The 20,591-nt window shown below is 49.1% G+C and overlaps 1 protein-coding gene across 3 annotated transcripts in view; it reads right to left on the bottom strand.

The window, feature by feature from the left end:
• The window catches only part of LOC142572077 (A disintegrin and metalloproteinase with thrombospondin motifs 7-like), a 135,148-nt gene that overhangs the window by 40,693 nt on the left and 73,864 nt on the right, over positions 1 to 20,591 (bottom strand). For all 3 annotated transcript variants that reach the window (XM_075680900.1, XM_075680901.1, XM_075680902.1), the window contains 9 exons: positions 19,930 to 20,074; positions 18,550 to 18,642; positions 16,050 to 16,195; positions 9,221 to 9,284; positions 9,005 to 9,110; positions 7,473 to 7,600; positions 6,677 to 6,797; positions 3,345 to 3,589; positions 1,054 to 1,524 (listed from right to left, as the gene is read on the bottom strand). In XM_075680900.1, the coding sequence (XP_075537015.1) occupies positions 1,054 to 1,524; positions 3,345 to 3,589; positions 6,677 to 6,797; positions 7,473 to 7,600; positions 9,005 to 9,110; positions 9,221 to 9,284; positions 16,050 to 16,195; positions 18,550 to 18,642; positions 19,930 to 20,074 (1,519 nt within the window). The remainder of the gene's footprint in view (positions 1 to 1,053; positions 1,525 to 3,344; positions 3,590 to 6,676; positions 6,798 to 7,472; positions 7,601 to 9,004; positions 9,111 to 9,220; positions 9,285 to 16,049; positions 16,196 to 18,549; positions 18,643 to 19,929; positions 20,075 to 20,591) is intronic.

The raw sequence follows: 20,591 nt of genomic DNA, 5'->3' as shown, positions 1-20,591 counted from the left end.
CTGCAGGTAGTTAAAAATATAATCCTGAATCCTCCGTTACGGTGTCGCTCAACTGCGCAGTCTCGAGACATTAAACACCTCAATCTCAAATTTCGAGCTGGATCACTAAATTACACGCCTGCAACAACGACAGAAAAAAAAGGGGAAAGTAAACACCTGTTATCGCGACAAGACACTTAGCAAGCCAGAAAGAGACGCAAAAAAGAAAGAAATTAAAGACGGGTGGCGACGCCGTCTTGAAGTTCCTGCCCCATCCCATCGTGACGTCATGGAGTTTGACAGCGCCTGCTCAGGCCTAGTCATTTTTCATCGATAATGACGAACCAAATTTTATTTCAAGTGAGTAACAAAAAAAATTATGGGGTTTTACGTGCCAAAACCACTTTCTGACTATGAGGCACGCCGTAGTGGAGGACTCCAGAAATCTCGACCACCTGGGGTTCTTTAACGTGCAACTAAATCTAAGCACAGGGGCGTTTTCGCCACCATCGAAATGCAGCCGCCGTGGCCGGGATTCGATCCCGCGACCTCGTGCTCAGCAGCCCAATACACTACCATAGCCATAGCCAATACCATAGCCACTGAGCAACTACGGCGGTTAAGTGAGCAAAGAACCGAAGTTTCAAAACCGTTTGCCTAAGCCACAACGGCTCAAATAAGAAAAAAAAATAAGGAAATCAATTAAAAAATAAAGAAACGTGTTATTCGTGTCGTCACACTGACGTACCAACACTGATGCTTCGGCGCAACGTTCACATAATGTAACTCTGATGATGGGGGGAGGAGGTATTCTGTAAGAGTCCACCTAGTGGACTGCCCATTTCGACCGCTGCTGATCGGATGCACCTGCACAAGAGTGGAGGCGACGAGCGGCCCTAGCCAATCAGCAGCGGCCGAAATGGACAGTCCACTAGGTGTACTCTTGCAGAATACCCCCCCAACCCTGATTCTATTTTCTTACGATCAACCATTCACCGCGAAAGAATGAAAATGGAGTCCCGAAAGGCCACCTCGTCCACCAGAGGTTTAAGCCGGAAGACCCGCCAAGCTCACCGGCAGCGCCGTCCCGTTGCGCACCGCGACCGCGCCGGGGCACCGCGGGTCGTCGGGGCACGGCTCGGTGTCGTCGGGCCTGGTGGTCGGGTCGCAGGCCTCCTGGCGCAGCGCCAGCTGGTCGGCCTTGCCGCGCGAGCGCACGCACAGCACGGTGTGGCGCCGCACTCCGCCGCAGGTGGCCGAGCAGGGCTGCCACGGCCCGGTCCACCAGCGCGCCGGGCACGGCTGCCGCGAGCAGGGCCTCCGGCGCGTGGCCGGCCTCGACGCCGGGTCGCAGTGCGTGTCCTCGACGAGGCCGGCCTCCTTCTCGAAGCAGCGCGGCTGCGACTCCTGCGAGCCGCCGCCGCACGTCACCGTGCACGGGCTCCAGTCCGACCAGCGCCAGTGGAACTCGGGACGGCGGCTCGCGTTCAGCTCGGGCACGGTGTACTCGTACTTGAGCCCGGGGTTCTCGGACTGGAACAGCAGCTGCGGGGCCGAAAAGGCGAGTGCCGCGTGGTCGAGAGGGCACTTCTTTCCCCCTCGGATTCTCTCTATTCGCGAATGCGGAGCCGTTCTTCTGCTACTACGGATGGGCGTTTTCTCGTACCAGAACTAGTGCTGAAAAGTTACAAAGCCGGGTCAATAATAGCTTTCGATTACCTCGTCACTAAACACGCGAGTAAACTTGAAAGTTACTCGACACGGTAGCCCAGGCTATGCTGTTTTGATGCTGAGCTCGAGGTCGCGAGTGCGATACCGACCGCGACGGAATGCAAGAGAGCTCGTGTATACCGTACTTTGAGTGCACGTTCTTTGGGTACACGTAAACTGCACAATGGTTTATGAATGGGTGTAGTTTCGGATCGTTAGCAGCAAAATTTAAAAACTTTTAAAGATGAACTGAAACATTAGGTGACGGCGAAAAAAAGAAACAAGAGAAGAAGAAATAGTGCTGCCTTAATAGAATACGACGATGTTTTATCTTTGTCGCTCACAGCAGCGATCTTTGACAAGTCTGAGTGCGCATTGACGCAGGTCAATCACAAAGTTGATCCTTACCACTAAATTCTTCGCTACTGCAGGCCTGAATTGACGTGCTTGATAGCTGTGCAGTCTCCTAGGCACCGAACGACCAAGCAACCCACAACGTGCGCAGGAAAAACCGAACTAGAACGCTTACTAGCAGGAAGGTATAATAGGAAGCCCGAGTACGAAACGGCTGAGACGATGCTCAGTCGCCGTTAGGGTAACCAGACACAATTTATTCAAGCTACGTGAAAGAAAATGCGAGGCAGGCGCGGCGCCAAGGAAGTCGACCAGAAGGTCGTCGCGGAGGGGTCATCCGCCAGCCCGGAACCTGTTCGTAAGTTCCGAACAGCGCGTGGCGAGTAATGCTAAGGTGCGCTTGGATGGTGTCGATGCGCACAAAGTCGCGTGCTTGCAGGGCCCGCTGCAGACCGGTTTTCAGCGTGGCATTAAGTGGCGCTACCGATGCATTCAATTGGGTCCGTATATACTATATAAAACTTCGCCGTATACCGTGTAGAATTATAGACACTGGGATGCCTAGACGCAGGCTTGTACGTAATTTGAATATTCTACTTAAGTTAATATAACTTTTATTCTGCGAGTAACTTGGTAATTTGCGGTTAGTCCTGTGAGTCAGCAATTATTACTCTAACTTGATTAAATTTAAGTGGTAACGTCTACCACTTAAGTAAGTTACTTGCAAGTTACTTTTTTTTTAATATAGCTTCCATCTCTTTCGCAACAATTTTTCAATCCCGCAGAAGCAAGCTGCGCGATTCGACTTCCGAAAACTTTTTCTTTACGAGGGCAAGTGTGCTTCAGTGTGACTTGAATCTAACCTGAAAGTAGCTTGAATGTAACCAGTTACTTGTTCCAGAAATAAGTATTCTGCTCAAGTACTTTGATTTGAAGTGCCGTAATTCATACTCTACCCAGTTACCTACTTTTCAGTCCGGTACGCATCGACGTAACGTAATTACTCTTTCCGACTACGTTGTACATGACTTCGCGCACGTACCGGCACTGCCGGTTGGAGCAGAGAGATCTTAGCGACTGAGCTCGAGGTCGCGGGTTCGATCACGACAGCGGCGGCCGCATTTCGATGGGGGGGGGGGGGGGGGGGGAGGCGAGATGCAAGAAACGCTCGTGTATAGTTACACTGAGGTGCACGTTAAAGAAAGCCCGGGCGGCCAAATTAACCCGGAGTCATCCCTCGCTGAGTCCCCTACAAGCTTGAGACGTGAAAACCGACAAACATAGGAGTACGTGTCACTCACGTAGAGCACCAGCTCCTGCTTCGTCGGTCCCGGCGCGTGCAGAGTGTCGCGCTCGCCCTGTCGCTGGTAGAAGAGCGTGGTGCCGGCGGCCGCGTACTCGCCACTCCACTGGACCAGCCAGTCGCCGTTGAGGAAGAACTCGCCGTCCGTCGCTCCCTGGACGGCCAGGTAGTTGCCCGAGGCGCCCAGCTCCTCGACGCGGATGTTGCGAGCGCCCTTGGGTACGCGCCCCACCTCCGTGTAGCCTGCGCCCGCGTGAAACGGAGACAAGGCCCTGTCCAGGTTTTCGGCAGAAGCTTGTCCGACGAGAATCGGTCATTATTGTCGTACGGAAAATCAGTTATGCGGGAGCTCGCAAGGCAGGGAAAGGTTTGCGGAAGGGAAAATCGCCCTCCACCCGACTATAGCATGAAGACACGTGGGAAACCCGTACGGGTTTCCTTTGTGAACGTTTTATGAACCTTCCAAACCAACTAGCGGGCTTCCACAAAACAGATTTGCCCGTATTCTGTGCCCCTGTGCTTCGAGTTGTCCATTAATTCAGCCTCTCCTTGCGATCTGGTAGCCTCCTGGTTAGCTCAGATGGCAGAGCGACCACCCCAGAAAGGCGGTGGTACAAGGCTCGATTCCCGGACCAGGGAGAAATCTCCCTCAACAGCGAAGCTTTCTATCAGGGAAACCCGTAGTGGTTTCCTGTGTATCTTCATGCTACAGTCGGATGGACGACAATCTTCCCTTTCATTGTATTGTATTGCGTTGTCAGTATAAAAGAAATTAGTGGAATTGTCAAGTCAGAAAGATGGGAACAATGAGCTAGATAAACATCAGTTATCGCTTTGAATAGATAAGAACAGCGTTTCCGTAAGGGTTCCGAAGCGTGAATCAATTCCCTCCATACCTAACTCGTGTACAGGAATTTTGGACATTGCCCCCTTCAAAAATATGTTGAACTTCACCGTAATACAACAAACGTAACTCAATGTGCAACATTTAAAAAATACATAGTGCAAAAGCTTGGTCAAGTTTCAACTAATTTCAATTACCAACGTATACAGTACATGGTACACCCGTCTAATAAAATAAGCTTTTATGGCACTTAAGTCCAAACTTCGCTGCTGCTTTATAGACGCGTTCTTGTCAGGACCAAAACTGCTAAACGGAGCATTTAGTGCCGACTAAATGCTCTAAATGCGTATGTTATTAGAAGGAAGCACCCTTTCAACGTTGGCAACAAAAACTTGTTGAAACTAGGTCGATCTTACCCGCCGTGGTTTCTTAGTAGCTATGGTGTGGGACTGCTAAGCACGAGGTCGCGGGATCGAATCCCGTCCACGGCGGCCGCATTTCCACGGGGGCGAAATGCGAAAACACCCGTGTACTTAGATTTAGGTGCACATTAAAGAACCCCAGATGGTCCAAATTTCCGGAGTGCCCCACTACGGCATGCCTCATAATCACAAAGTGGTTTTGGCCCGTAAAACCACATAATTTAATTTTTAGGTCGCTCTTCCGAAATATATTTCTTGAAAGTTCTACCGATTGAGTTACGCTGGTGTTTTGCGACAAAGTTAAACAGGGGCCCTATAACGTAAAACTATTACAATATGTCTCTATTCCAATTTCCTGACGTCAAATTTGCGTAACCACCGACGCAAGCACCGGGCGGTCATCCGCAGGGTTGTCTCAACAGACCAATCAAACGCTCTCCTCGTTCATAGGAGGTCACTTTTGTTTGCTTGAAAAACGAATAACATTGCCTACACTGAGCGGCTTGTCGTATCTAATTGGCTGACAAGAGGCGAGGAGAACGCTCAGGTGGAGAGGGATTCGATGGGGCCGAGGCACTGTACTGAATATCGATAACTGGATAAAGAGGGTGGTGCCGGCGTGTACGATTGGTCGGCTTTCCCTTACTTAGCTTGCGGTGGCTGGTTGAAAATGGCGGCGGCATGCAACGGAAGCTCGCTAAAACGGACCCTCAGCAAAGAAGAGTTGGCAGAATGAGGGGGTAAACGTTCCGAAAGTGCTCGAAAACGTTACACGGTCACGCAAGAAGTTTTATTATACGCAAACACACCCACGCTCTCCGGCAGCTGCGAGTAGCCAGCGTCTCAGCGATCGGCGGCAGCCATCTTTTATTCCTTTCGGAACGGGACAGCCTGCGGCTATTCCGAAAAAAATTCAGTTTTGTTCGGCATATTAATGCATCTTTAACGCGTACACGTCACTTTGACGCGGTGAGTTTGTGCGGTTTTGTGACGTCGCGTCACAGGCAGGTGAAGTGGGTGCAGCCCGAAAACTTCTTACGAATAGCCGAGGGCTAATGGAGAAAGGGGTCGAATCAGAAATAACTGTTTTTCTTTTTTCTGTCAAATGATGCATAATCAGTGTGCACACATCATATCAGATGGGGAAGTATTGCGGTTTTCGTGACGTCGCGTGACAGACAGGTGAGGGGGGGGGGGTCGAAAAGAGTTTCTGACCAATCGTGGAAGACTGATAGCAGAATTGGAATAGAAAAGTTTGGAATAGTTTTACGTTATAGCGCCCCAGATTGCCAGAGAGGAAATGTCCGAAATTCCTGGGTGCGGTATGGTCTGATCACTGCACTCCTTCCATTTGCATAGACAGCCATCATAACTTTGCAACGAAGACTGTCAGGTTAATTTTGCAGCGAAGCTGTTAGCCTCTCGGTGGTCGGCATTTCTCGTGTTCGTTCGTGAGTAGAAATGATCATCATCAGCAATGGCTCATATCCCCCTAAGTAAGCAAAAATGCAATGGTTCATCCCCCTAGTAATGCAGATGCTACAAGCGCTCAGCAAAGTAAAGCGAACAGTGCGTACATTCACTGAAATGACTTACACAACACACAGGACAGCGTACGTTTCAATAAAGAACAAGCTCAAAACAAGCATCCCAACCATAAATTAAGCATAGATACCCCTTCAGCAGTGGTGGTTTTGAAACAGCTTCGCTGGACATCCGCTTTCGCAGGGCCTCGGGATGCAAGTCAATTCTTTTCTTTTTTTTTGGTAGTGAATGCAGACTTTAAGCGTCACATCGGCAATTTTCCCTCGCTAATGTTGAATAAATGACTAAGACATCAGAGTGAACCCCAACGAAATGTATCCCCTAAAATCACGTCGGTCACAACCTCCGTGCGTTGCCCTAGGACAATAAACCCCATCATTAAATTAGCGAATGCGCAGGTGTCCGCGCACGAATTATTACAATATGGAACACCCGGCTCGTGTCGTAATTAAGACAAGGAATAGTTAAAAAAATAGAAAAAAAAATGTGTCGAAGAAGAAGAAAAACGCGTGGACTAACCGATGCCTTCCTTCTGGTTGAATTCCTTGTGGACGGTTATGCAGCGCGTTCCGTCGCCGTGGCAGATGCCGCAACGGTCCTCCCGGGCGCTCGTCTCGATGCCCCAATCGCAGGAGACGCGCTGCGACGGCAAAATAGCACACGTGCCTTGATCACTTGTCCACCGCGCGCACGCCGCAAGCTCAAGGGAAAGACGAAGGAGAGAAAGGTCGGCCAGAGTGACGCGCCTCTGTTTTATACACTACGCTGAGAAAGCGGCTCCGGAGAACGACAGAGACCGGGCAGAAAGGTGAAAAATGGTAAGATATCCCTGCCGTAAATAGAAGGAACACTGACAATAGGTCGAGACGAATTACAAAACAGCTAACCTCCTATGAGTGAAATTTTATTCTTAAACATAAAATTTCAAATTTGTACCTTCGGCAGGGAAGAGCAAGAGGGAAGAAAAATAAGGAAAACAATCATAGTGTAGTTTCTCGCAGTTTATATATATATATATATATATATATATATATATATATATATATATATATATATATATATATATATATATATATATATATATATACAGAATCCGCCTGTCACAAATTCAGTAGATCGCAGGGATCTTACACTGTTTCAAGCTCACAAGTGCGCGCAGGTTGAACGCAGTTTATTCGAGGACTACTTACATATGCAGGTGCCATTTACCTCCAGGTCGTGGAGCCAAAGCGTGCTTCGGTTAGAAAAGAAAAAAAAAGGGGGGGGGGGCGGCGTGGATGGGGTCTATCGAAAGCGCGAGGATCAGCGCACGTACCCTGCACTTGCCGTTGATGCAAACATCCCGCGATCCGGGACTGCACGGCGTGCCGTCGGTCACCGACTCCTTGAGCACCCGCGCGAAGAACTTGCCGTCCGGCTTGCAGTGCAGTTGGCACGGGGTGGCTGCGAACACGCGACGCGTAAAGGCGGCTCTGCCGACAGACTTCACCACACGTTGACGAGGAACAGCTAACCGCTGCGCGCAGCACAATGCGGCCGTAGCAATAAGCAAAACGAATAGGTCGCCGAGTTGTTCGTTTCTTTTTTTTTTAATCGAGTGATAGGATAGGATGGAAATAAACTTTATCTGTCCAATGGTTCTTGCTGTTGGTGCCCGGGGCTAGGAGATAAACAGAATTTACGGCAGGATACACGAAATCAATGAACCGCTGGAGCAGTACTGCATGACCACTATCTTTGCCTTTGCTGCTCGTGTATTTTTTATTCTTCGGCGATAGCAGATATCCGATAAGCCGATAAAAGCGTGAACACTACAAGATAACAGACATGACCGATACACTAGTTTTACTTGCACCTGTTAAGCTCTCAGGGTCGTTATCTGATTTTTTTTCGTATCTCTCCATGTTTACGTTTTTCATGTGGGCTCCGCGACCAGACAGAATCTATCGGTTGTGAGGGCGAACCTTATCGGTAACTGTTGGTGGCTTACCTAAAAAAGGAACTTTGATAACTTATTTTACCTTTGGTCACGGAGCAAGAAACATTTAGGAGTGGAAACTCCGCTGTTTGCGGCGACCAGAAAAAGTCACATGCTCGCGGAGCCGTTTAAAGAGCCGTTATCGTGCTGGCGGCGCCTGGCGGCTTGGAAAGAAATTACCGCCGTTGAGAGCGCGCCGAAGCCGCCTGCTTTTTTTTTTTTTTTCGCTGCGGCTTCTACAACGCGCCGCATGGCGCCGCCACTCTATACGGTCCTGTCGGCGCATACAATTGTGACCTTATCTGGTCGCCCGCGCTCGCTCGCGCTGACGGGAGTTTCACCTCCTAAATGTCTGACTCCGTGCCTTTGGTACATATAAAATTACGGTCCTATGTCGTAGAAATACGATATAAAGAATGCTCGGGCTTTTTTTTCTAGTTTGCTTTGTTATATGATTTCACGCTTATTCTTTATTTTTTCCCTTGTTCTGACTGCAGGAACTATGCTTTGCGCCAGAGGGGGGGGGGGGGAGGAGGGGCGTTGCCACGCGTCCGATGGTTTAACTATTTTCTAGTGACCGCTTTAACAGAATTATCAGCGTGAACCGTTTAACGCTCGGGCGCAAGTCGCGCTTGCTGTTTAGGCCCTGTCTAAACCCGCTACTCAAACCCCCGTCATTTCTGTCTATCGAGCCATGGAACTCTGTGCTGCGTAGTAGCACAAGGCTACAGCGCTCTAGATGGTCGTGACGGAAGGTCATTCTCTCTGTTTAGTATCGGACTCAGAGAAGAAAATGTTCGCCTGCCAAACGTTCTACGAGTGTGTTTTAACATTTTAACCGAGTGCTGCGGAATACTGGCATTACGTACCGGGCGCCGACACAGGAGACCAGTTGAACAGCTCTCCTTGGTAGGAGACGTTGTTGAAGTGGCTGCACTGCATTGCACGAAAACTTGGCGCGTCCTCTGCGCAGCTCTGCGAGAAAAAAAAAGTAACAAAGAAACGGTACGACATTATTCGCGAATGAAGACTACAAGCTAAGCAACCCTAACGATTACCTAGCACCTCGCCGAAGTATTGTATACCTGAGTGTTGCACATCCTGTAGCGTTTCCTCTCTCCGATACAGTAGCGTCCACCATAGGCCGGCCTGAAGAAGAGCAGAGGAAAGACTGAACGTGACTTCCTACGAACAGGCATAAAGTCAGCTACCAAAAGTAACGATGAATTCCTTCTTTACACGTGAAAAAGGAAGAAAATGAAAGAACAAGGAAAACAGCTGCTGCAATGCGGTTTGTGGGCAAATGGAGAAATCATGACCACAAAACAGACAAAAAGGGGCGATTACGCAATATCGCTAGGTAATTAGCGCTTGGTTGATTCGCTGGCACTTACGTGGCCGGCGCCTAACGCAGTCGCTATCAAAATATCAGCTTCTTCGCGCCAGGGGTCTCCAGTTCAAGTTAACACGCGTGCGGCATCGTCTTCGGCCAAAGACGAAGCTGGCCTAGCTGCTAGTATCTTTCGGTGCAATACAAAGTATCCTCAGCAAAAAAGTTAACAAAAGTAAGTAAAAGACAGAAGTATACTGAGGCAATGATGGATGCGCATCCTCTCGTAAGTATATTTCGAAAATACGCTGGCTAAACACCGATTTTTCAATACAGAGCTTTCTCTATTTTTATTCTGACCGTAACCAAAACAGACCGATACCGATGTAATTCAGCAACAGAAAGAACCAGCAAAGCGTATCACAGATCATTAACCTTAATAAAGCTATGGGACTTCGGCATACAAAGCCTCGTTAAGTGCACGTGTATGAACAGTGTACAAAAGCGACCGGAAGCTGTGCCCTATAAGTACGCTTGTGCGGTCTAGAGAAGATACATTATAACGGCGCAAAAGGAAATACCTCTCCCAGCACCACGAGTGTGTGACATTTGTACGGAAGTAAGAATCGTTCACCTCGCCGGAAAGAGCAAAGAGCGTTCCACAAATTTATTCTTTATTATGACCTATTCTTTCCTGCTGACTATATGCCGGAAATGCCGTCGACATTTCGATAAAGTTGACTAATGCGAAGCTTTACCAAAACGAAGTCGGCGTAGAAGAAAGAACAATCCGTTGAAACTTCGACAGAGCACGAAAGAGAAATACAAAGCGCAAGCTTTGCTTGTTCCGAACGTTTGATAAAGCGAAAAGATACACGCAGGCAGGCACTGTAATTCATGATGCCGCAAGGACGTGCCCTCGCGTTAAAAAATTATTGGGTTTTACGCGCCAAAACCACGATCTGACTATGAGGCACGCGGTAGTAGGAGACTCCGAAAATTTTGACCACCTGGAGTTCTTTAACGTTCCCTTAAATCTAAGTACGTGGGTGTTTTCGCATTTCGCCCCTATCGGAATGCAGCCGCCGTGAACGGGATTCGATCCCGTGCGCTCGCATTGAAAAGCAGCGTCTCTCTCTCTCTCTGTGATAAGCCGGCGGTCACACAAACGACAGCTCGAAAATTTCGCTCACGGGGATGCGCTGTGGAATTCCGTAGTTAAAGATTCCTGTCTTGAGAGAGAGAGAGAGAGAGAGAGAGAGAGAGATTAAAAGGAACCATTTGACCGCGCCCGGTTCGAGGTGGCGGCGCAAGAGCCCGCACCGTGACTGCGCGTTAACTCAACCACACCAGTGAGATTCACAGTGGGCGGTTTGTGCTTTCTCTGATCACAAACCAAGCTAAGTCTAACGGCGCGCAAAAGCAGGCAGGTTTGCACACGCAAATTCTGCTTTTGTTTGCCCGCCGCTTTCTTGTTGGCACGGGAATCGCTACGAAGACATGGCTTCGAGGACGAAAATGCAGGAAGTAGAGGCTACGCTGATGGCCGCCGCCAGAGCGAACCATTTTGCCTAGCCAACTTAATGGACATAATGAAGGAAGAAATTTGGAACCGATATCATTTAGCGACGGTAAAGGAAAGCTTGCTGGACGCATTTCACCCTTTAACAAAGAGACGCAGTTACGGCCCGTGTTGATTTCTACGCGATGCTTGTGTTTTACGCGGACGTACTCTGCTCTGACGCAAAGCGAATGACCATCACCGCGACCAACGCTAGCCGTCTGCCCACTGCACTGCACAACGATGCACCTCCTAATCACGCGGGTTGTCCTACTGAAGGTCATTTTCACGTGCTTGAAAGTCATAAGTGGAATAAATTTCCTACTCACTTTGGTAGCTATTGTTAGACTAGGCACCAAAGTCGTGGTCTCACTTTCGATCGACTTTGTCGCCAATATCTTCACCGTCGAGTGTACAACGTCTCGACATGGAAAAATTGTGCGGCACGTTGCAACTGGTCAAAGAGCGCCGCAACGCTTGAATTTATCACCCCAGCGTCGCTGATAATGGACGCTAGAGATGCGAAGAAAATGAGACATTCCAGACGACAAGTGAGACACCCATGCTTCATCGCTCGTGTGAGTGACGCCGGCGCCTCCGGACATTCTGCAGTGCAACTGCCGCGCGCTGCTTATGAGAGCAACGGAGTTGAACGAGCTTTTCCGCATCTCGGGACCACCAGGGGCATTGCTACTGCAGAATACAAAGGGTAGGAGTCTGGTGTCAGCGGCTACAACTACTCCTTCTAGCCTTCCATCGAGAACAGGATGCGCGGCAGGGAGCTGCCTACCTCCACGGGCCTGTTAGTTTAAAGCGCAGGCGGCAGCGCTTGTGGGCCGGGACTTACCACCAGCACAAATCTATACCGCCGCCTACTGTAACGCAGCCTAGAAGATGGTTGCCGTCTTCTTGCACTTATGACAGGCGACACCTGATCTTGGCATCTTATTACCACCGGCATGAGCCCAGCTGCTTGAAGCGAGTTCAGGGGAGGGCGGCACCGACGTCCAGTTGATGGCGGACTTGCGATGGCGCTACCCGAAGGACGGCCTCCATGTGGTGGGTGACTTCAACGCGCAGCACCAAGAGTGGGTTGACGACAAGGGTAGACGGTCGGCGCCTGCGGTTCCGGGATGCGGCCGATGCGGCTCGTCTGACCCTCGCCAAACGAGCTTGACTACCCAACGCACTACAGCCCGCAGCCGGACCAAAGAGACTTGAATGCGAACTTGACGTTGGCGGATAAGGGCGTGGTGAGTAAGTGGTGATGCGGGCATGAGCAATTGGATTCGGATCACTATCTGATCTGGGCTATCCAGCTTCTCGCCACCGCAAGAAGCGCGTTCACCAGACTCGAACAATTGACTGGAATTTTTGCCGCCAGTCTGTGGCGACGTTAGAGGCCAGCGTTCCCGTCACCCGTCGTTTGGCCCCGGTGACACAAGCGACACGACATAGGGAAGTGGATGAAACGCTTCCGACGTCGAACAAACTCCTTGACAATGTGTAGGCGGCACGCAAGCGCCTCAGAAAGATTTACGCTGCAAATGTCCACCGACACGATGATATTTTCCGGATGTGGAACAAGATCGCCCAAGCTCGTCGGTATGCGAAGCAGCTAGCCAAGTCACGCTGGTTTGAACACTGCGAGTCCTTCGATGAACGCACCGGAACTCGCAAGCTTTAGCAGACCCGTAGAGCACTCTGCAGCAAGTTCAAGAGCGACCATACCGCGCGCAACATACAGCTTGACGCCGACCTGTCCGAAAACGAGTTCGACGATGCGTCGGTGGTGACATCCTTTGCTCAGCGACCAACACTGCTGGTACTGACACTCTACACCCCCAGGCATCCACTGCTGCGGAATGTCATCCGCGTCTTGTCTATTGGATCGGACCCGTGTGATGCGTTCTTCCAGCGAGCTTTACTGTGACGAGTTGCCTAAGGAATAGGAATAACAAGACGATGTGAACAAATTGGATTGCCACTATGTGAAGTCTGTTAAGACACCTGGCATAGGAGGAAGCGGGCACAATAAACGGAGAAACCGTGTTAGACTGTACGAAGCATGCTACATCACTCTCACATAGCCGTAAATTCGGAGCATCAACAGTTAAAAAAGGACTCATCTGTGTCTAGACGCGGCTCCTTCAGCTGGACGTGGCGTTGTGACTGTATATATAGATGCTCCGCAATTCTCAAGGCGCTCTTGGCGTTGGCATTGCTGTCACACGGCAGAACTTGAAAGCAATGACTCCTTCAGATGAAGTTGACCCTTCAAAATCACTAAAGTCCTTTATGTAGCCACTGGAAAGCTTTCGTTTCCTTCCCATTTTGCTTACCCAAAATTTCTGTTCCTTGCTACAGGAATGCGTCATGTGAGCATGCCATGCTTTCAGCCAGCAGGCTTTCCGCGCTCGATTTGTTCCCCTGGTGCTCAAGTGCCGCCAGGGGGCCGTATATCAAGATGTTGTCTCGCGCTCCCGGAGGCGAGAATCCCTCTGTTAAATGTGCGATGGCTGCGGTCTGCAAGATACTGTTGACGTTAGGTAAAGTTTATATCGACCAGACCGGCCGATGTATCAGTGACCGCTTAGGACATGCCCTTCGATAAAGGACGGAGCACGGTCATATTGGCCGTTAAAATCGGAGTTTATCGGATAAATCTGAATTGTCAAAACTTTTACCGGCGAGTGTTTATCGGAGTTCTTCGGATTTATCCGCAAACACGGAGCCCTAGCTACAGCGCACCAGATGTCGTCTAGTACGTATCTTTCATACACTACCTCAAGCCCTGAAAAGCGTGTATTGTTAGGCTGCTTACAGCTGCGGAAAAATTCTTGGTCAACTGCAAGACGCTGCAAGTGCAGTGAAGTAGACAATGCTGCATCTTGTAGGAGCCGTGAGTCGTGGCCAAAGAGTCTGGCGTCACACAGAGGGTCGCTCTCTAGCCTACGCCGCCTGTGCGCCTCGTAACGGGTAGCTGGCCTACGCTACCGAGACGTCACACGAAGGCTAAGCGGTACCGTGCCGTCGTCAGAGTTTACTTGGCGAGGTTTGCTTCTTTCCTGAAGATTACGAGGTCGAGAGGTTGAGGAACGGAATAGGGGGTTTATTTACATTGGAATCGCAAACTTATTTAAATGCAACAAGGAGTATCGTACTGGCCGGAGCACGGAGCACAGTACATCGTTCTCGCAGCATGAGCTACAGATCAGAAGGCTACATCTTTCTGGCAAGCACACATCGCAGCAAACTACCACATTCAGCAAATCCATTTGGTCCTCCCTAGATCCCTAGGTCAGGGAAATCTGCGGTCACACTTTCCTCCAGCCGGAGCGTCCGAAGTCGGCGAAGGCTCCGCCTTGAGACAGAGGGTGCGCATAAGCACTCCGGCACCTTTGTTCCCTGAACAGAAGGAAAACAAGGGAGCTTCGTAGGCAGGGATTGTCACGCTTGACTCAAACTGTCGTGTCTTGGTTCCTGGGACGACCCAGCAATTAGCTGGAGCGTCTGTTAAACGACCGTGGCGGTTACCGGAGTCCGTGAGGAAACGGCGTAGAACGCCCTTTTCCAGGGGTTTCCTGCTCTCCTCATCGGTGACGGCGACCGTGAACCATCAGTGAACACTCGATCCGCCAACAGTGTCTCGCCTAATTGTCGCCGCAGGTCTGGCCGAGGTGATGCACTGCTAGCTTCACGAAACGATTCGCCGAAGTAGTGCAGCAGAGACCAGAAGATAGCTGCCCCGCTGGCCTATCGTAACAAGCTCCGCTGAAGCATACGATGCCACAGGATGCTCTCGCTAAATTATGTCCCTGGTATATACATTTGTGAACTGAAATTTGATCGGCACTTAACGGCATTCAGAGACGACAAGACGGCTGCAGCGCTGCCGGAACTAGCCACCGCAGGCGACTGACAACCGCAAACGCGCCGTTCCCGCAAACTATTTAATCATCATCATCATCATCATCATGACAAAAACATGGCGGCCGCCTACAGGTGCTGGAAATTCTGGTCTTCGAGCCAGTCCTTTACTTTGCAAAGATTTACGAGTCAATCTATCATTGTGGTGTACCTAGCTCCAGCAGCCTAATAGAACTTCATTGCTTTGGACATCTCTCGGACAGCTGTTCGCGTTGTCAAATTGTGCGCGATGGCGGTCGCTAGACATCCGTGTGGTCGTTACTAGTGCTTGCACCGCGCAAGGCTTGGCGGGCTTACGTTCTGGTAAGACTGATGCCGCTGTTCGCCCCAAATCTGCTCATGTACATGCGACCTGCTGCGCGCAACAACGGCCGGATGCGCTACAGCCGTCAGCGACACAAAACGACAGTCGACCGCCAGAAAAAAGAAAAAGAAACCTTGATTACATACAGGAAGGCACTGTCTCAGAATATCGAAGAAGTCAGCTGAAAGTCAGTCAAGTTACAATGATGACGGCTACACGTTTTCACGCAGCACTGATGCCAAAAAGAAAAGAACGCTAAGAAAAGCAAGCGTAAGGAGAGTAACCGAAGTCCGGATATAAATCTGCACAGTAACAGGACGGAAATGATACGCAAATGAGATGATACAGGCATATAGTGTACATAAAATGATTAAAAAAGAAAAAGATCTGCGTTACATATAGCGCCAGTGAGTGCTACGCACAGTATCACATAGCACTTTCATTAATTATCAATTTCCTAGATGATTTTTTTTGCAAGTGAGTAAGTACTTTATTTCACAAAAGACTAAGGTTTACGGAAGGTTAACATAGCGAATTATTGTGATCGATGCTCTCTGTGTACTATCTTCATGAGCCACCTCGACGACATAGGTCACTTTCGTCGTGTCCGCGATGGGCTGCTTCTATTTTGTGCTTGTTTGGCAACTCCGGTTGCCAAACAGTTTCTAGTTGTCGGCATGAGGCTTAAACCTCACAATCACTCGTCGCCTCCTCCAGTCAACTAAAACAAAGTGACGTTCTATCGTGCCAGCAAAAGAACAAGAAAAAAGGCGTGCTAATGTTACGCACCTCGGGTGGTCGCAGTGCCTTTCGGAGACCATGACGCCTCCTCCACAGCTGCGCGAGCACTCGGACCAGTTGGACCAAAGGCCCCAGTGCCCGTCGATGGCCTCCGGACGCTCACCCATCTCGGTGCACTCGCCCAGGTAGCACCACTGTGCACGCAAAGGGACGACGCTTACTGCACGACACACGGCCACAGGGGACACGCGACGATGCCTTCGACGAAGAGGCGTGGAAGCAGCCGAGATTATGACTTAAAGAGACACTAAAGGTTCATGCTAAGTCAAGCTACATTGAAAGATTAGGTTTCTGTGATAATGAATTCGTAATTCGTAGCCAGAACAGAGCTTGTATAAGCGAGAAAATGGCGAAAATGAAAAATCGAAGTGGCTCCACCTGTTGCGGGCTGTGGAACCTATCATGTGACGCCAGCGCTGGCTGATTTACAGCACAGCTTCAAAGAGATCGGCATGGAGTGAGGTCGTGCACGTGGAGATTACGTCAACTCGTCCGTTTCGGCGAGGGCGGTTCAAACTGGGGAACAGGAGCGGGTCCTCCGGTGCCAATTTTCGACGCAACTAACTGACACAGTGGCACGCAGAAAACGGTGATAGACTTGTCGACAAGTAATCTGTCGATCTAACTCGGTTTAGTATTTTATTTTCATATCCACTTAAGTAGTTACCAAATCAAGAAGTTAAGGATACGCCAGAGAGAAAAAAATAATTTGAGCTCTATTAGTAAATTACCATTTTACTATACCGAAAAAGCCACTCTTACCGTGGGAATCTTGATGAGCCAGAAGAGTGCAATAACGAGTGACGCATAGCAACGACGCCTTGCAGTTGCCGCCACAGCTAGCCGTGACGCCATGGATTTTGACAATGTCTACTCTAGTCTAGTTAACTTCTAATCGGCAAAGGCTGAATATATTTTATTCTAAAAGAATCAAAGACCGAGCTTAGCGAGCATCAAGGACCACAGGTACGTGTGGTTCAGCGGTCCAAGTGCGAAGAAATACTCTGTCATCCATGACGTCACACTGAAACACCGGCGGCACTGGGTTTTCGACGTGAACTTAATGAAGCAGAACTTTGACCTTCATTCTTCTTTTCTGATAAACAATATATTACCGCAAAATAAGCAAAAAAAATAGAACTTCGAAAGAATAGTTAAGCAGGCTCAACTGATTTAGTGATTCTCTTTAGCACTCCTTTTAACAACGTGATACCTGGAAAGATAAGAACAAGTGCGCCAAACGAGAAAGTTGGAAAATTCGTGTGCCCGCTCCATTAGAAAACGTGCAGATATGTATTCCACTAGGAACTCCCACATATGGCAAAAAAAAAAAGAACTGGCGAAGCATTCTGCTCAAATTATTTCCTCGCCGCTAACTCCAGATGTGGCAAAGAAAACATAGGAGGAAGAGGAGGAGGACGCCGCGAATTCTCAGTGCGATACATTCCTTCCACACACGCTATTATAACAAATTTAGATGTAAACTGCGTGCCTAAGAGTAACATAGCGATCGTTTGGGATTCACGTTTCATAGCAACACAGCAACGTTGTTTGCTTGCGAATGCATTCGTACATACGTCCTCAAGGAATGAAACGACATAGACCGAGCACGTGACATTCACTAAATTGTCCCATCCACTTAAGGTTACGCAACCTCACGAGGTTGTGCAAAATGCGCTATTAGCACAGTCAACATTACGGATGTTTGCGTAGGGTAGGAATTAAAAAAAAAAAAAAAAACGAGTGTTGTTTCACAAGACAAACACAGGCTCTACTATGTATGAATGATCACGCGCTCGCAAGCCTGCTTTCACTTTTTGAGGATTGCACGTTAACATTCTAGCTGAGAAGGATATGAAGATTTATTTAATACGAAAGCATTATATGTCCCGTGAGGCAAAAAAGCCGGCGTTGTCCACCACGAGTGGTAGCAAAGATCATCATCATCATGATCAGTGAGGTCATCAAAGCCTAGTATGACCTCAGTGGTAATACATAATTAAAATTCGAACAAGTTAGAGTAAGGCGACTTAAGATGAATTAAAGCGGATCAAGGTGGTTTACGGTTGGTACAAATTACAGCAAGGTGGATTAAGGTAGAGTAGCGAAGGACACGTGACAATAAATGACGTCTAGTATCAAGGCCATAACCAATTAATTACAGAAGTCATTATGCTTTCGCATTTAGATCGCGTAAGGATACCTAAGTGACTGTCAATTTTGATTTGTAGATACGATTATGCGGCTGTTCTTAGCTGCTGCATTGACACAGAATGCAAACAATTATATATATATATATATATATATATATGGGTTTGCCCCGGACAGGGTAAAATTAGTCAAGATGTTACTGAAAAATGTTTTTTCCCTGTTTCCCTAACCATTGTCTCGATAACATGTGAAGTTGGTAGCACCACTACCACCAACGAAACCATCATCATCATCATCGTAAACAACACCAACGAGAATGTCGCACGCCTTCGCGTACCTTGTTCTTGTCGCAGACGGTTCCCTGCGCGGCTGGCTCCATCTTTGTGACGCACTTGTTGTCCAGACGGCACCACAGCGTCCGGCACACTTCCTGGCACAGGGACACACCCGTCGTCAAGACACGTGCATGCACCATCACGTGAACGGAGCAGAAAAACACTTGCGGCACTCACTTATCTTATATCACGATGCGTGCTCGTGGCGTAACCCTCATCTACATCCGCTTCATAGCTCGGAAACTATGTTTCCTCCTCATTTTTTTTTTATGAACCACATCAGTGCCTGACATATGATGGTGTATGTGGCCAGAGCGAATACAGAATTGGCTGAAAATCAAATTATGTTGTACTCTCGCTAGAGTAAAATAATATGCCGGCCGCAAGTATTTATGTGAAGCTAAAGGAACATTACTCAAGGGGCATAATGTATGGTACGCACTCGTTGCAAAATTTTTGCACTATTTGCTTCAGCGCATGAAGTACGCCCTGGAGCTGCATACTTTGGGAGATGTGAGACCGAGGATTAGCCCTCACCTAATAAATTTGTAGATTATAAGTCTCTCTCTGATTAAAAACAATTTTCTGTAGATTCACGCAATCCTAGAAACAGAGGATACTCTATTCCCATTGCTTTCTGAGAGAAGAGCACTAATTTGCGTTCCCATTTCATTGCTCTCGCAGTTGTAGAACGTCAGAACTGCCACAACTCGACCCAGCTTCAAATTTAAACCAAGTAAGAGGCAACTTATTCAGTAAATATCCTAAAACAGGAATTAAAAAAAAAAAATATCTTCCCGTCTTCTCAGTCCAACATGTCTATCCCGTTTCTGTAAAGCGTGCTCTGCCTGCATTACCGTGAAACATTGCGGAAAAGCTTGCCGCAGGCGGGACATTCACGATATTGGAAATGTAACTCGAGGGTAATCTCGAACGTCTTTCTGTACGGTAATGCTCTCAAAGTCGACATAACAGGGACCTATATGGAATTCTGTTTTGCGCACGCACGCACGCACGCACGCACGCACGCACGCGTATGCGCACCTGCACCAAGGCACCGTACGGGGACCGGAATCTCGATCAAGAAAAAACATTCAAAACACAAGCAATCACAAAGAAAAATGAACTCCCTTGAAACAACACGGCGACGCGGACAGCGGCAAAAAGAAGCAACCTTATAGTTACCGCAATAGGAGAAACTGTAAATACAGTTCCTGCCCAGCGTGTCTCCCACTCCGCATGTCCATCTTGCTTTTGTAGGAAGTGAACAGCGCTGTATCAGCTCAGTACAGCCTGTGCTGAGTTGATGCAGCGTTGTGTGAGCGCTATTTAGAAAGCAAAAAGGGGAAAGGGCGGCACAGGGGAAGAAGGATGCCGCTCACCTCGATGCCGTCGCAGTGCTGGGCAGCGGGTCCGTACTGCAGCCGGCACTGGTGGTCGGCGTCGTACATGGCGCCCGGTGGCAGCAGCGGAAACGTGAACTGGTGCGCCCGCGGCTCGTCGTCGAGGCAGCTGCCCCAGTCTCGGCTGCGCGACGTGCACATACAAATCCACGTACACGATCAGTGAGCTACGCGGTGTGCTGCCCGCGTTCCCCGCATGGTGGGATTTGCTGAACGATTGATCTGGTTTAACGTGCGTAAGCAATACAGGGGCGATTACAAGAGGATTCCAAAGTTTGGCAACCTAGCGCTCTTCAGCGTGCGCCCAAGAAGCCTCACGTGAGCTGACATTTGGACAAATTGATACGTGCGTGGCGGAAAACAGCGCAGCCTCACACGGACGCAGAAATAAAAGACAAGCACCGTGGCTGTGGTTGTCTTTTGATTTCTGCGTCCTTGTGAAGTTTCACTGTCTTGCGTCATGCTCAAGGAGGCTTGCCACAAGAACGTTTTTCTTCTTTCTTTTTTCATTTTGACGTCATCTAAACGCGGCAGCATCGGCCGGCATTCGAATCCGCCAGCTTGTGCTCTACAGCGTAATGCCATAGCCACTGGGTCCCCAAGGCTGTTTCGGAATCTAAGAACAATCGGGCGTGAGAAAG

The sequence above is a fragment of the Dermacentor variabilis genome, chromosome 2 (assembly GCF_050947875.1).
Source record: "Dermacentor variabilis isolate Ectoservices chromosome 2, ASM5094787v1, whole genome shotgun sequence".
Classification (NCBI taxonomy): domain Eukaryota; kingdom Metazoa; phylum Arthropoda; class Arachnida; order Ixodida; family Ixodidae; genus Dermacentor; species Dermacentor variabilis.
Note: the sequence above shows the minus strand (reverse complement) of the source record. Positions and strands in the feature narration are given on the sequence as shown.